The following is a 17,438-nucleotide window of genomic DNA, read 5'->3' as shown; positions in this document are numbered from 1 at the left end:
AAAAATATCATAAAATAATTAAAATATATATCTTGTATTAGCTGGGTGGACTTAATTAACCCTTGTGGTTTGAAAATTGCGTTACTCCTCTAATTTTTTGAGTGGAAATTTTCTCTGGCGCCCCTTTTTCTCACCAAATTATCGACCAGTTTTTCAGGGTACTAAGATATAAATTTGAGATTGAGGAATTGAAGTCAGTCTCTATGACAGTCGTCTGAGAATCATCATGTTGTTCAAGAGATGTTTATCTATATTACTGGTAGCTGTCTACTTCCGGTCCACCACCCTGGCGCTGTTGAGAGATCTAGATGGACTGGGACTAGGAGATATTGACCACATCCTTGATTTAGACCGAGGGTAAGTTCCTAATATCAATTCTAGTTTGTTGCAAATTACTTGGTAGATTTAAAATTTGTATATCATATCTAACTGCAGACAGGACTGTTTCGGTCTTCTGAACCTCGTCAGTGCAGTGGTGATACTGGAGTTGAGGTTTAGATATATCGCCGCCTCGGAGGATCCCACATATATTATATCAAAAATGAATACTATCACAGAATACAGCATACAGGACATTGTACGTCGTCTATTCGCACCTCATATTCCTATTTGTACACTGCATTGCCTATTTTCATTAGCAGAATTAAGGACATAAAACTTCATTTCATATCACATCATTCTATTTTTAGTTGTCGATGTCAAGCTATAGATAATAACGGAAGAAGTACTGTGTTACAAGATTTTGGACGAATTCAAGCCTGTGGGTTGGGGTTGTGTGGCTGTGACCGAGGGATTATTGGGTCTTGCCGACAGGTTTGTGAACGAATCGTAGAAGCCTGGGCTGCCAACACCTGTCCTGCAATTATTCGAGGTCTGGAAGTTAAAGCCTTATTTCGAGCAGACGATTGTGCTCATGGACTCGGTGATAATACTCATGACTGCCATGGTAGAGGGCGCCTCGATGAGGGCATTAGGGTAGAAATGGGACTTAGAGGGATGCATTTAGGAGGCGCCGGTCTTCTGGCACCGATAGGAAACCGCATAATCTTGAGAAACTAGTCGATCATGCTGCCGGCTTTTGTTTTGGGCACAAATTTCTCATTAGGACAGATAGACATTTAGACATTTCGTTGTCGTGATAAAACTATGACCAGCTTTCTACGAGATTATCATGATCTTTAAGAGTTGTTGTATAAAATGGTTAAATAAAACCCGAGTTTCTACATTATTGTTGTGTTTTTATAATATTGTATTAAATAAATATCTTCTTTCAATTGTTTTTTCCTTGTTTATTACGACTTTTCTTCTTGGGCTAAGGAAATGGTTCTTGTCCACAGAAGTATTGAAACTTGTGATGCCCTAATTGGTTTTGCGTCAATGGGCATGTCGTCCTTTGAGAGTGTTTTCTGAGTCGTTGTGCGCAGCGTTTGGTTGTAGAAAATCTATATTTAAGAGACCCTCTTTTTGTCAGGACGATGGTTCTTCGAGATGAATTTATCAGCTATGTTATCAGCCTGTCTAATTTAGTCTTGTATCAGTGGACACATCTCTAATGGGATTCGAACGACATTTAGAAGTTGAGAACACATATAACAGAAAACACAAGGGAGTATGTTAAGGTACAGCATATTTACGTACGTAACGTAACATAATGTACATAACGTTTCAACACAATTTACACGTGTCGTCATCAGATGATGTAAATTGTGTTGAAACGTTATGTGCTTTGTTATCATAGAAGTATGTTATACCATAATATATTCTCTTGTGTTTTCTGTTATACCTGTATTAATGTTACCATAGAAAAGCTGTTGATAATGGTTCTTTCTCTGACGTAACTGTGTTGCTACCTGTGTTGTTGGGGTCAGGATAATAAGATCGAAATACTCTGTTAGATTCAGTCATGTAGGTTTTCTGTTTAGAGGTGAGGCTACTCAAACAGAGTTAAATGGTTGTCTACATGAAAGCATATTAAGTCAATTGAGTTAGATTCAATCAGTGAAACAATAGAGATGTTTTTTTAATTGGATTAGTGATTCGTCGTACACTTTAATAATTAGTCACGTGATTAGTCTTGAGGTCGCCAACAGATTACTGTAGCAAAAAATCGTTGTAGTCTGAATATCAATATGTTACCTCCCTTAATAGAACTCTTCATAAAGGAGTTATAAAATGTATGTGCTTCAACATTTCGCATTGCCCAGCTTATGTAGTATCCGCGTCTCAATTAGTTCGATACTCTAGAGCATGTTCATTCTATGCTGATTTCTTAGCTAGATCGAAATATTAACAGCTAAGCTAATATTACAAGAGTATTTACCAAATCGTCTCAAAACATCACTTAAGAAATTTTACAGCCGCCATCATGAACCAATTGAAAAATAATAAATATCTTTTTCTACTATCATTTTTAAGTTTAACGACCAAGTTTAAAGTTGTCATCACAATAAAATCTCGAGTTACCACCAGATGATTGTATAATTTTACATTACACTAGTTGTTTGTTTTACCTCCCTATTTTATATGTACCGGTAGTATTAAGCAGTAATGACAGGTTAGGTATCAGACAGGGTATGCTTACTTTTCTGATCACTTGATGCCACTTTTCATCATTAAAAGCCTCCTCGTGGATTCGGTTGTTTGCGACATTTTTTCTTATCATGATAAAACAATTATTGTGATGAGTTCTCTCCCTTGACTATTGAAATTAGATAATGTATTTTCATCAGTTACGTCCCTTGAACTTTTAAAATTGGAAAACAAGACACTTTTTTCTTTCGGGTTGAAAAACAAGCAAACGTCTAACTTATTGAGCCAACGCGGCTCCAGCAATTTAAGGGTGATCGACTATTTGAATTCAGAATTGAGTAGGCTTATGTCGTGTCAAATGTTCCCCCATTTCGATTTCACAGTTAGAATTTACAATAAGTAGTCCAATTTAGTCAATATCTTTGACTTCAGAAGCTCAAAATAGCATGAACAAACAAAAATATAAATTATAGATTTATTTAGCATAATTACAAGAAAAACTCAAAAATATAAAACATCAAAACACGAGGTAAAAGCTATATAAAAATAAAATGTCTAATAAACAAAATACTACACCAATGTACACGTACTCGTCATGCCTTTCAAACATTTCTCACATACAATAATATACATATATATTTCATTCGTTCATATTTGAAGTGTGTATCTATGGTATTCTGTGTACACATAATTATGTTCGTAGTACCTGTACACGCAATACACAACACACAGTGTACGTAATGTTCATGTCCTTACAAAACAAGGTTGGGTAAGAAAGGAACGACAACTCCTGTTAGACCATTTCCATCACAAGCATTAGTACCATCTCCCAGTCCAGCAGCACACAGCGTTGATTGAAAAGCAGCTTTGACCTCGGTATCCCTGAGTGCCAGTGGGCATACATTATCCGCCCAAACCTCCACCACCCGTTCACAAACCCTTCGACAGGATCTCACTCCTATCTCGTTACAGCCACACAATGACAGGGCGCTACAGGCTTGGATTATACCAAAATCTCTCAGAACTACTGCAGCATTGTTTCTGTCAACTGCCATACATCGACAGCTGCAATAAAAATTATGATAATTTAGAAGACATAATGCAAGTTTTATAAAATGTTATCCAATCTGTACTTTTAACCTACCCATTTCCAATTGTCGAGGCTCTTTAACGTGCACAGTCTGTAGCACACATAGTCTCTGTTTATTGTCCTATCAGAACGATTTGAAGTTTTTTCCATGTCAAGCCGCCCGATCTGCATCACCAAGTAAACGAACAAGCGTCCAACACACTTAGTTCGTTATGTAGTACTAGACCACTAGTATGAGTAATGAGATATAGCGTAACTTCCGGTAGTTGAAGAATGTAATTCACCGCAACGTTTCAAAACAAGCCTGCGTTTACGGCAGAATTGTCGAGGCTGATTTTAGCCATTTCACATTGTTGGTAAGTGAAATGAATAATTGTTGAAGATGCGAATATACTAAGCGGCCATTATCGAAGTACTCCTATCTTACCTATTGTGTTTTCTTTGAAAGATCGACGAGATGAAGTGATACTAATTAAGACAGTGCAGGTGAAACAAACCCAATTTCCAACTTGGTGACTTTTAAACCAAGTTTTAGGAAAATAACTCGACTCGACTCGAAATAAACGACACAGAGATTTTAAATATATCAACTTACCCTGTTATACCTCCGAGTACCAGACCATCAAGAGCATCCAGTCCAACTCCTACCCCTCCCATACCGACTCCGACACCTCCTAAACCGACTCCGACCCCTCCCAAACCGACTCCGAGTCCTCCCAATCCGACACCTCCGATTCCAATACCACCCATACCTCCAAGTCCTACGACTAAACCATGGACCATCTGTAAAGCAACGCAGATTACCAACACACCGAATAGAACTGTAAGCTTCATGTTTATCGTTTCACTGTTTTCAGACTGAATGTAAAGTTGAATTCTGGTCTTTTATACATAATCTCGCGCTGAAAAACTTGGGAGTTACCACCCTTTTTATACGTCTGTCTCAAGAATGACGAAGTTATTTTGAAGGTTTCTTGCGCTTGCTTTGTGTCATCATGATCTAATTTGATTATTTTATTTAAAACAATGTAAAAGTCATAAATTCCACCCACCATTTTTATGTATTTTATCTCAACCAATCAAGAAAAAAGTTGCAAAAATGATGAAAATAGATGAAAATAGAATTTAAATTATTAAAACTTAACTATCTTATAATTTTTATTTTGTGGTAATGATGAAGATAAAGTATTTGGTAATCACACCCCTCCCCTATGAGGTAGTCTGTGGCTAATTGGTCATTTATTTAGTTCGTTATTTATATATTTTAATCATTGATGTCGACTATAAGATTCATATGATCATACTTTTGGTATTGCAAGTGGAGAGGTAGACTGTATTGTTGAGTGTGATAGGAATAAACAAAATCCTCAAACAGATAATAACTGAACCCTAACCCAATGCCAGAATATTGAGTATACTCTACAATGTATTATTGTATGATAGCTGCATTAATGAGGATTTATATCCGGAACACGTGTCAGAAACAGATTAGGTTGTCTAGACAAAGTGGAAAAACGATGCGTAACTTTTATAAATTTTATTAAAAAAACAACGATATAATTTTATTTACAAATAAATTAAACAACAATAAACACTTTATAAACTGAAGAATTACACAATTTATATTCAGACTATTTAAATGTGGTCCGTATTTTAATCTATATGACTATGGATTATTTCCCTTTTACGATTTAGAAAAAAAGAATGCAGAAAAGGTTTCTCGGGTGTTAACTTGAAATAGTCTAAACAGACAACATTTCAAACAGTTCTTTAAAAATAATCATGACTTAATTGTCAAAAAAATTGCCACCCTGAACGACAGGTTGCATCTGCATGGGGGCAAACATAACTGGTCTAGGGCAGGGGCATAAACATTGTCCCACCCCACAGTCTTTTGTCATGATCCCAAGATTATTGGTACAGGTTGGTGATTGGAATTGAGCTCTAACCTCTCGACCTTGAAACATCATTGGACAATCATTGAGCGCCCACGATGCGACTACTTGTTCGCACACATCTCTACACGTTTGCACATTTCCGTCTGCGACTAAGTTACAGTTACAGTCTCCCAATCCGGTGCACTGTTTGACAACTCCAAAATTCTTTAATACCATGGTCGCTATTTCTGCGTCAACGGCTTGACACGTACAGCTGAAATAAAACGTATGGAATATAGATGACTTATTGATATATTTCACCCATTCGAATCAGTGGTGACAGACTGACTTAATGGAGGGAGAACAAGGATCATATTCAAAACGCCGCAACTCTGGGGTTGTACAATACGTACGAGCCTCTAATGGAAAAAATGAATTTTGAAAAATAGAATTGATTTGAAACATTTCTACACATAATTGGGGCGAAAACTGAGAAAAAAATGAAATATTTAAGTTTGTTACAAATTAAAACTAGACCTTACTTCCATTCGTATTTTATTAGTTTCGTTTCGAATGTTTTTTTTTTAGCTATTAGCTTTGTACGTAACCATTACAGTCAGGTCTAACACTGTCCTTCTTGACTTCTCATTCTTGACCTCTGTTTTAACCAATCACGTGGCTGAAATTTCCAGCGATGGGATAATGTGACGCGAACAATAGATGCATTCCAAGGCGTATTTGACTAACTAGACTTGATAAGCTAGTCTAATATGCCTTGTAGTGGACCTATTGTTAACGAGACGTTAAAGAGTTAATTGAAAGTAAAGTAAATATACCTGCTTACCCTCCATTTACTAACTGTCCTTCTGTAAACTTCACCATTGATATTATCAAAACAAGGGCAGTAACTAAGTTTATGGTATTCATTGCTATTACTTGTTATCTCCCTTTGTGAACCGTTCAACTCAAACATAAATGATTTCTGATTGAACTAGCGTTATGTATGAATTTATATAGTCAAATTTAACAAAAAAGAACCCAGTAATCAATGGCATTTCCTGTGGTAGATTGCAAGGTTATTTAATTTTTTGAAACAAAGATCACCTCGTATGATGAAAGCTGACCGGCTAAATTTTGCTTTGTTAAGAAACGTAACCAATTTCAAATTTTGAAGAATTTTTCTTTAAAGGAAGATTATTCTATTTTAAGTGAATATTTAATGAAGAAATTTGCCCTTCACTTTGTTTTCATTCGGTTGAAAGTTGAAGAAAATGTCAGTGGTTCTTCAAACATTGACTTTGAAGATCTAAGACTCAATAGATAAATATATTGGAATGTTTTGCGTTTTGTGGTTTATTAAAACCTCGGCCGCGGGATTCGGTGATTAAAAACCGAAGGACAAAGAGACGAAAGTTTTACCACAAGAATGTGTACGTGTGTCTGTATAAGCCTATGTTTTTATTCTAATAGGTAAAATGCACGTATGATGTCAAGTCGAAATATCACATGAAATATTGGCTGCTATGATTGAATAGTGAGTAGTAACTTTGCAACCAGATGGTTCTGGTCAAATCTGATGGTTTTAACGTAGCCGGGTACTATTTTAGATAGAAGCTTCCAATCTTCGAACCAAAAATAAAAACTCAACCAAAACCTACATAAAAACACTTTTTTGTTGTCTGAGTCCTCGGGTGTAACTTATCTCCCCCTGCAGTCAGTAAAACAGAGTTCACAGATGATAAGGAGAGTGCCAACAAAATAAGTGACACCAGTGAAACCATTATGCCTATATCTATGCTATCATACTGTATTAAAATCGGAGTTGCTTACTCCGAGGTCCGCGCTGCTAAATAATCAAATCAAAGTAATCAAAATGTTTCTAAATTTCACGACACGACTTATCCTCGCTGATATTTTGATAATTTTTTTTGTACTATTCCTTCAATAAAATCCGTGTTTTAAAATGTATCTTAATTGATGAAGTGATTTCAGGTTTATTTTATTTTAAATATATACACCCCTAGGACTCCGGCCCTGTGTTACTTAAATTAGACAAAACGACAGTTTGTGGTTATAGATATTGATCACGTGGTCTAAGATTGTGCTCGTCTGTGGTTTGCAGTCGGACATTTTTCAGAATTTGGCTATCAGTTAGTGTTCGCAAGATCTGTTTTTCTCCAATTTAGGTCGACCCGTGTCGAGAGGGAGAGTTGAAAGGTTAACAGATCAACTTTGTTGTAAGGGTTCTGTTTTCCAAGTTATATTCCCTACATGTGACATTACTTTTCGTAATTCTTTTGAGAAATAGGTGTCAACTATTTATTTTGACTCCACCATGCATTATTCAAATAGGATGATATTGGGTTAGAGAGCGCTGGATAATCTTTGAGGTGGATATAGATTTCAGAGAGTCCACATAGCTATTGTGATATATATTTATAGATCAATTCTTGAGTTTGGGAAACTGTCAAATCTAGGCCTATATTGCATGATGTTAAAATATTGTAAAAAAAGGGAAATAACTGTTAATGGTGAAAGAAAAAAGTGACCTTAAGATCGAGACAACGTGATAGTGTTTGATTATCAATAAGAGTTTTTTTTCTTTTCGGCCGGAAATAATAGTTTTTTCAGCCACGTGTGACCCAGACGACAATATGTCAATGGTGATGTTTATTTTTTATGTCTATCAATATGAAATAATGTCAAAGTTAATGATATTATGAATATGTTGATTTTACTAATTAGTACAGAGATAAAAAACAAAAAAAAAAAAAAAAAACGAAAGAACGACAGATGCAACTATATTTTACAAGGTTAACAACTTAGGTTCACTGTTAAGGATCCTTTCTACCAGCTGGTCCTTGGTCAAACCTCTCTGCATTGATCTTTCCCGCATTATCCGTACCCATTTACCTCTGGGTCGACTGGAATTATAAGAGAAGATGACTTATTCAAGGTCGAGATCGGAACCCATGGTAGTTAAAATAGTAGATAGTAAGGCAGGAATCTTAAGAATGACTTTCTGTGAAAAACCAAAACGGATCAGTCCATTATATTTGGAGTTTAATAGGTAGTTATAAACACAATGTAAGTCTAGTTTATATTGGGTTATTACAACTCAATGTACCTAAAATCAAAATAGACTTCCTTAAGTGACATTTAGTAATTGAGGTATGATTATATGAACACAATTTTATGGATAACAATTACTTTAATAAATAACTTACATAAAACTTCATTCACTTCATTTCATTTCTTATATATGTTCTGAATCTGACTTGGAGGAGCCTTATTTAGCCGAAATCTATCGACTGTAACAGTTCTTTATGTTAAGAGTGTTTTGTTCACATCTAGTTTACCATTATGTATATATTATTCATGGTACCTTGCGCTCTCGGCAATACAAAAAACTATAATCGTCGAAGGTGAAATTTGAAGCATAAAATTGTAATTACATGTATTTATTTTCAGTCACGGTATTAAAGTAACAACCAGTTGAAGTTACATCTCACAGCCTTTCTCCATCTTCATTACCCGTCTTCATTAGCACACATGGTACAGAACAGTAGGACGTATAACTCCATCCATTACAATTCTATCTTTGAGCTTTCATCACCTAATTTAAACCTGAACTCTGGTAATTAGTGTTTTTGGCTGGACAAATAACTAGGTTAAAAATTCGGGCAACCTCAGGTATGCCCCCGCCCACCCCTATCCCTCGGACGTAAACCTGGCTACACCACTTGATATTAGGCTCGTAGCCAGACTTGATTGTTTTTAGGGCAAGTAATATACTTTCTAGTTTTAAAACTATAAGAACAGATTTTCATGGTATTTTTTTAATTTTGGGAATATTAAGGATAGTATTATTTTAGTATTTTATTAGTTTTTATTAATTATTCTATTTTAATTGTATATATTATGTTACTTGTGTTATCTGTGTTACTTGTGTTACCTGTGTTACTCGTGTTATCTATGTTACCTGTGTTACTTGTGTTATCTGTGTTACCTGTGTTACTTGTGTTACCTGTGTTATCTGTGTTACTTGTGTTACCTGTGTTACTTGTGTTATCTGTGTTATCTGTGTAACTTGTGTTATCTGTGTTACTTGTGTTATCCGTGTTACCTGTGTTACTTGTGTTATCTGTGTTACCTGTGGTATTCGTGTTACCTGTGTTACCTGTGTTACCTGTGTTACTTGTGTTACCTTTGTTACTTGTGTTATTTACTTGTGTTACCTGTGTTACTTGTGTTATCTGTATTACTTGTGTTACTTATGTTATCTGTGTTATCTGTGTTACCTGTGTTACCTGTGTTACCTGTGTTACTTGTATTATCTGTGTTACCTGTGTTACTTGTGTTGTTATTCTGTATACTTTCAGGTTTTGTTATGATATTAAATATCTATATATTAAAGTGAACCCTGGGTTTTGTGTTTTATACCCCGACCAGTCCCCTCGACACCCTAATGGTCAACGGAAAGTTGGTCCAGTACACATTATTATTGTTTTGATTGTGATACATAGTTTCCTACATTATCTAAGCGGCCTATAAAGGATACCTTGTGGTTTTCTACATTCAAGTTTTTTGTGGTTTCAGATACGCCATGTGTTTCTACGGCACAATGACCAGAAGCTTCTCAAGAACAATTTGTGAGGTGCTACTACCCCCATTTTTGGCGAATAACGTTGACGAATCTTCGCCACTGAAAAACCATGAGATATATTTAAATCTTTATTTCATTAATATAAACAATATCACATGATCACAATAGCCAGTAATATTCTCACATATTTACAATTATTATCAAGAAGCGAAATGAATTAATGAGATAAAGTATGATACATTGTAAATACTATAAAATATAACTCCTTGATGTGTAATTTATTTAAATTGATCAAAATCCAAACTTATTTTTTTTATTTGGTCTGTTTAAATGTTAAAACTTATAAAGATGAAATATCGTAGAACGTAAAAAAAAAAATGGCGATGGAGTGAATATTTACAGAGAATAAATTAAGTCGAAAAAAGACTAACTTGAAATCAATATTTGTTTTTTAAGTTGTTTTTCATAATTAATCTGTTTTAAATACAGATTAGAATCATCTGCTTATAGCTTTGTTTTGTTTTAACAAATACACAGAAAAAACCCCGGATACAATCACTTTTTTATCAGATGAACAACCCTAATTCACGAGGGTTCTCTGTAGCAATCTCTAGCCAACATTTAAACATTGATCCCTATTTCCATGAAAAGTATGGCGATATGAGCTTATATCCGAAACACATGTCGTAGAATGAAATGAGTTTTAGTCAATTAGAAATGATCAAATCACGCCAAACAATGATTGCACAAATGAAACAAGAAGAGTTATCGTTCGTTAAATGTTGTCTAATATCCAGGGATTACATGGACAGCATCCGCCAGGCGGACCTGCCGCATTTCCCATGTTTCCACCTCCCGCCGCACCAACTATAGCGTTGTTTCCACCTCCTGCCGCTCCTAAATTACCAAATAAGAATCCATCTAACCGTCGAGCTCGGCAGTTATGCGTGTTGTCTCCAAAGCCAAGTTTACACTCGCCAGCAGCGTATCGAGCTCGAACCTCTCTTTGTCGTAGATTACCAGGACATTCAAATCGGGACCAATCTTGAACAATTCTTTCACAAGCTCTTCGACAAGCAGCGACACCTTCCGTCTCACACGCACAGAATGCGAGGTCTGCGCATGTATTTATGGGACCAAAATTTGCGAAGATTGTATCTCTGGCGTTGTCGTCTATTGCTTGACACATACACCTAAATATAGAATAAGAAAACTCATGAAATACACAAGAAGGTAAATTGATCTACCCAGTTTAGGGGTTTTCTATCCAACTATCGTGCTCAACTAGCAAGCAGACAGTGACAGAGTAGCAATCAGTCACTATGAATCTATCGAAACTTTCATGACTAACTAGCAATCAGACACCATTAGCTACCTACTAAACTATTGTGACCAACTAGCCATGAGAATAGGCCCGGCATTTATACAGTATCAGGCGACGGAAAGCCTGATGCATCCACGAGGTTTAGATTTTTAACTGGAACCCGTTAAAGAAATATCTACTCACCCCTCCTGAGCCCTCGAATCTGCGAAGAATAAAACTAACAGCAGAGTCCCGAGGGTGAGAGATATCCGATATACCATGATTCACAGGTCTTGTGGTTTAAAGTTTATTAGGAAATATGAATTGAACTTGTTTATATATGATATTAATAATAGCAAAAACTTCACTATTCGACGAATATTAATTAAATATAATGACGTCACAGGAGGTCATTATCAAGGTAAATTATCATAAAATTTCATAATTTAAGAAATTTGTACGTGGTCAATTATTTTCTGATTTGAAAACTTTGTTTAAAAAGAAATGTTTTTTTTTATTCACGCGGGACCCTCATATTAAATATATTCGGAGAAAACCTTGATCAGGAAAACCTCGATAAGAAAGATCAAAAGAAACTATGATCGGTTTTAACCACGTTCAAAACCACAAAAACAAAAATCAGATTAACACAATCCTATAATATACATAAGGTGAAGTCGACACGATCAGTATAATTAAAAATTGGCAAAAAGACAAAGAGATTTGAGATTATAGGTGTGCAGAATATCTTCAATGTGGTGACAAAACATAAACATTGCGAGGTATTATCTCAACCTATGCTGGGATTGAACCCTGGACCTTCAAGTTAGCAAGCAACCGTCTAATTCACTGAGCCACTGCGGCTCCTTATTTGATGTCCCGACTTCCAAGACAGGCTATTAGTGGCAAGAGGCATTTGGATTGACTCGGTTTACAAGACAAAACCTGTATTAATATATTATTCATTGTACAGAATTCCAGAACGGTACTGTAAATCTAATATCTATTTTGCTTTGTCAGACATTTAGAATGTTGAAGTACTAAGTTGCTATTGTCTGTGTATCAAGAACCACAGACTAGAGACGGAAAGTCAGAATGGTTCAAATCTAAAATTTAAATTTCCATTCGCAGAAATGAGGATTACACAATCCATGGTCAGTTGTTGGTTACTTCTATCCCAATTTCAAAAACCTTTAACCCCTTTCAGATTCATTATACGACACACGATTCGGCGACTACATAACTTTAATTTATTTGATGTTATGACAAGCCTACAAGACGTGATAAATCAAAGTAAACATCGTAAAAATGTTAAGATTTGTGAGACGGGATAGGATGATATTAAATAAAACTCGACTGCTGAAACACGTGATATTTTATTATATTAAATAAAATCGAGGTCAAATTGAAGTATAAATGCACGAATGCAAGTTTTGAAAGTTGACATCAATTTCAAACTGAGCTCAATTTGTCCAATTTTCAAATATCTTAATAAACAAACATCTTGACATGCCTTCGTCAGATAAAATACACAGGCTCTTTCTGGAATCAATTTGATTTTAGTTGCTTTCAGATTCACTGATTCTCCTTCAATACTTAAACCATGTGCTAACCCCAAAACGAAACCCGAAATCTAAACAATATATTAGTTCAACATTAGTAGCAGATGTTGAACTTTTTAATTGAGGAAGTATATCAATCATAAGTTAGTAAGTATTTCATAATTAAAATTGGTATCAAATTCAGTAGATCCTACCTAGATGGATTCGAACCCCCCACAATCCGAGGTTCTGCAGCCGCCACGGTTCATATTGACATTAAATAACGGATCCCAATTTTATGGTTCTCAACTTCTTGGTTTTATTTAGGAGGTGACAACCTCAGCCTAATGGAGAGATAGTTATAAGCCCAATAAGAAGGTCGTTATAAGCCTAATAAGAAGGTCGTTATAATACCAATAAGAAGGTCGTTATAAGCCCAATAAGAAGGTCATTATAATCCCAATAAGAAGGTTGTTATAAGACCAATAAGAAGGTCATTATAAGACCAATAAGAAGGTTGTTATAAGCCTAATAAGAAGGTTGTTATAAGCCTAATAAGAAGGTTGTTATAAGACCAATAAGAAGGTCATTATAAGACCAATAAGAAGGTTGTTATAAGCCCAATAAGAAGGTTGTTATAAGACCAATAAGAAGGTCATTATAAGACCAATAAGAAGGTTGTTATAAGCCCAATAAGAAGGTTGTTATAAGACCAATAAGAAGGTCATTATAAGACCAATAGGAAGGTTGTTATAAGCCCAATAAGAAGGTTGTTATAAGACCAATAAGAAGGTCATTATAAGACCAATAAGAAGGTTGTTATAAGCCTAATAAGAAGGTTGTTATAAGCCTAATAAGAAGGTTGTTATAAGACCAATAAGAGGGTCATTATAAGACCAATAAGAAGGTTGTTATAAGCCCAATAAGAAGGTTGTTATAAGACCAATAAGAAGGTTGTTATAAGCCCAATAAGAAGGTTGTTATAAGACCAATAAGAAGGTTGTTATAAGCCCAATAAGAAGGTTGTTATAAGACCAATAAGAAGGTTGTTATAAGCCCAATAAGAAGGTTGTTATAAGCCCAATAAGAAGGTTGTTATAAGACCAATAAGAAGGTCATTATAAGACCAATAAGAAGGTTGTTATAAGCCCAATAAGAAGGTTGTTATAAGACCAATAAGAAGGTTGTTATAAGCCCAATAAGAAGGTTGTTATAAGCCTAATAAGAAAGTCGTTATAAGCCCAATAAGAAGGTCGTTATAAGCCCAATAAGAAGGTCGCTTTACGCCCAATAAGAAGGCCGTTATAAGCCCAATAAGAAGGTCGATATGAGCCCAATAAGAAGGTCGCTTTCGTCTTGGTAGTGAATGTAGAAGGCTGGAGATGGAGGGCTCCACGAATTCGAATACCACCTATTCGTATACCACGCATAAGAATACCACATATTCCATTAACACGTTTACCACGTATACCTATTACAGGAATACGTTGGGGTAAGCGAGAAGTTAGGGAAGCAGATGTAGCTGCAGTTTTGTCCGATGATGAAATAAAATCTCGACTTGGTGTCGCTCATGAGAATTTAGCTGAAGTTTATGAAGTTTATGATGTTAACGGTAAGTAATAAAGTTTGTTGTATCTTTATCTAAACCTAAACTTGTCGAAGGGTGAAACTTTATCTAGACTCCATTGTTCAGATCTATGAGGTTTCAGTTTTGAAATACATCTGTAAGTTAGTGTGTATGGGGTGAAGGGGGAGGGGGTAGATTTCCTGGAAATGATGATAATAATGATGATGAATTATAAGGATTGATGTTGAGCGATAATAATAATGATGATGATGATGATGATAATGGTAATAATGATAATAATGATAATAATGATAATAATGATAATTGATGATAATAATGATGATAATGATAATAATGATGATAATAATAATGATGATGATAATGATAATGATGATAATGATAATAATGATAATTGATGATAATAATGATAATGATAATGATGATAATGATAATAATGATAATGATAATAATGATGATAATGATGATAATAATGATAATGATGATGATTGATGATGATAATGATTTTGATGTATATATTACAGAGGATGGAGTAATAACAGTTGCAGAATTTGAAGCTGTGTCTTCTATCCTTGAAAACAGTAGGTCTTTTCTTTTATTATGAACTCATAACTGAACCGAAATCACTTGGAGTAATCAGAATATGAAATGATCTTGTCACTGAACCGAGTCAATAGAGGTGATCAGAATGTGAAATGGTCCTGTCAAACAGTCACTGAATCGTGTCATTGGGGTAATCAGAATATGAAATGGTCCTTTCAAACAGTCACTGAATCGTGTCATTACAGGTGATCAGAATGTGAAATGGTCCTGTCAAACAGTCACTGAATCGAGTCATTACAGGTGATCAGAATGTGAAATGGTCCTGTCAAACAGTCACTGAATCGAGTCATTGGGGGTAATCAGAATGTGAAATGGTCCTGTCAAACAGTCACTGAATCGTGTCATTGGGGTAATCAGAATATGAAATGGTCCTTTCAAACAGTCACTGAATCGTGTCATTACAGGTGATCAGAATGTGAAATGGTCCTGTCAAACAGTCACTGAATCGAGTCATTACAGGTGATCAGAATGTGAAATGGTCCTGTCAAACAGTCACTGAATCGAGTCATTGGGGGTAATCAGAATGTGAAATGGTTCTGTCAAACAGTCACTGAATCGAGTCATTGGGGGTAATCAGAATGTGAAATGGATCTGTCAAACAGTCACTGAATCGAGTCATTACAGGTGATCAGAATGTGAAATGGTCCTGTCAAACAGTAACTAAACCGAGTCATTACAGGTGATCAGATTGTGAAATGGTCCTGTCAAACAGTCACTGAACTCAGTCATTACAGGTGATCAGAATGTGAAATGGTCCTGTCAAACAGTCACTGAATCGAGATATTACAGGTGATCAGCATGTGAAATGGTCCTGTCAGTCACTGAACTCAGTCATTAATGTTAATCAGGATAAGAAATGATCCAGTCAAACAGTTAACCTGATCAGTTAACATGTGTATATTTATTCTAAAGTATTAAAAGAGGGAGGGGTATCCAATCCAATCGTTGCATTACAAGACAGGAGGTAGGTATTGCAGTCAAGGTATTAGACGCAGTTCATAATAGTTTGCCTTTTTAAAAATGTATTAATCCAACCTGATATATGTCTGTTCAATTTCAGTGCAAGGCGAAGAAGAAGGACAATAGATGATGACAAGACGAACCTGAAAGATCACCTCACACCGCCCTGACTAAAATCGGCCGATTATTTGAAATTTAAAATAAATTATAACAGCATCAAAAATAGTTGTATTTATTACTTCATTGAAATGAAATGAAGTTTTACGTCTACCCTTTTCCCTATCAATAAGTCTCTATTCATATTAACTCAACTAAGATCAAATCTAGAATTTCATATGAATGGATATTCCACATTTATCAGTTCTGCCATCTGTCAGTAGTAAGTATCTGGGACACTGACAGCATCGATTTGCACCATTCCGATTTTCAATTAGACGTCTGTGGTTCCTGCAATTCCACTAAAACTTAGCGTTTATAACGTTACTATCGAAAAATCTGCTTACAGGCTACAGGTCCGACATGAAACGCTTAATGGAATGTATTGTACTATTTACCTTACCAATATTCTAGAACAGAAAGATAGATGTATCTTTTTCTTCTCATGTTATATGATTTCTGTATTTGTAAATGTTGAGGAGACTTAGAAATAAATAAACACAGTAGGCCAACTAACAAACAGAAGAACAAAACCCGAAATCTAAACAAGATATTGGCGAAACATTAATAGCAGCTTTTGAGCTTATTACATTAAGAAGTATATCAATCATAAATTAGTAAGTATATCATAATGAATAGTGGTATCAGGTGTCTAGAAGAACAAGCACACCCTGCCTTGCAATACACCCGCCATAGCTTCTAAATACTACAAACACTACAAATAGAAACGTACAAGTCACATGATTTATTTTGAATTTTAATAGTTCAAGGAAAGTAACTGATCTAAATTCATTGATTTAATTCCAATAGTCAAGGGAGGGAACTCAATGAGGTAGACATAAATGAGTCCAATAGCCATCCTGGATCATTCAAGATGATAAAATCAATGAGGTAGACATGAAAGAAGTCCAATAGCCATCCTGGATCATTCAAGATGATAAAATCAATGAGGTAGACATGAAAGAAGTCAAAAAGCTATCCTGGATCATTCAAGATGATAAAATCAATGAGGTAGACATGAAAGAAGTCAAATAGCTATCCTGGATCATTCAAGATGATAAAATCAATGAGGTAGATATGAAAGAAGTCAAATAGCTATCCTGGATCATTCAAGATGATAAAATCAATGAGGTAGACATGAAAGAAGTCAAATAGCTATCCTGGATCATTCAAGATGATAAAATCAAT

General features: G+C 35.3%; 4 protein-coding genes across 4 annotated transcripts; 2 read left to right on the top strand and 2 right to left on the bottom strand.

Moving 5' to 3' along the window:
• Positions 1-226: 226 nt before the first annotated feature.
• On the top strand, positions 227-1,059 carry LOTGIDRAFT_157699 (hypothetical protein; the record flags this gene model as incomplete). Its single annotated transcript, XM_009050363.1, has 2 exons — positions 227-357; positions 690-1,059. The coding sequence occupies 2 exons, from the start codon at positions 227-229 to the stop codon at positions 1,057-1,059; spliced, it is 501 nt and encodes a 166-aa protein (XP_009048611.1).
• A 2,222-nt stretch (positions 1,060-3,281) lies between these two features.
• On the bottom strand, positions 3,282-4,453 carry LOTGIDRAFT_157698 (hypothetical protein; the record flags this gene model as incomplete). Its single annotated transcript, XM_009050362.1, has 2 exons — positions 3,282-3,594; positions 4,215-4,453. The coding sequence occupies 2 exons, from the start codon at positions 4,451-4,453 to the stop codon at positions 3,282-3,284; spliced, it is 552 nt and encodes a 183-aa protein (XP_009048610.1).
• Positions 4,454-10,877: 6,424 nt separating this feature from the next.
• Positions 10,878-11,686, bottom strand: LOTGIDRAFT_157697 (hypothetical protein; the record flags this gene model as incomplete). The annotated part of the gene is made up of 2 exons (XM_009050361.1): positions 10,878-11,295; positions 11,610-11,686. The coding sequence occupies 2 exons, from the start codon at positions 11,684-11,686 to the stop codon at positions 10,878-10,880; spliced, it is 495 nt and encodes a 164-aa protein (XP_009048609.1).
• Positions 11,687-12,538: 852 nt separating this feature from the next.
• On the top strand, positions 12,539-16,264 carry LOTGIDRAFT_157696 (hypothetical protein; the record flags this gene model as incomplete). Its single annotated transcript, XM_009050360.1, has 5 exons — positions 12,539-12,698; positions 14,427-14,558; positions 15,056-15,112; positions 16,047-16,098; positions 16,195-16,264. 5 exons carry the CDS (start codon positions 12,539-12,541, stop codon positions 16,262-16,264), a joined length of 471 nt encoding a protein of 156 aa, XP_009048608.1.
• Between the last annotated feature and the right edge of the window lie 1,174 nt (positions 16,265-17,438).

Source organism: Lottia gigantea, assembly GCF_000327385.1.
Source record: "Lottia gigantea unplaced genomic scaffold LOTGIsca_15, whole genome shotgun sequence".
NCBI classification, from domain to species: domain Eukaryota; kingdom Metazoa; phylum Mollusca; class Gastropoda; family Lottiidae; genus Lottia; species Lottia gigantea.
This window is presented reverse-complemented; position numbering and strand designations above follow the sequence as displayed.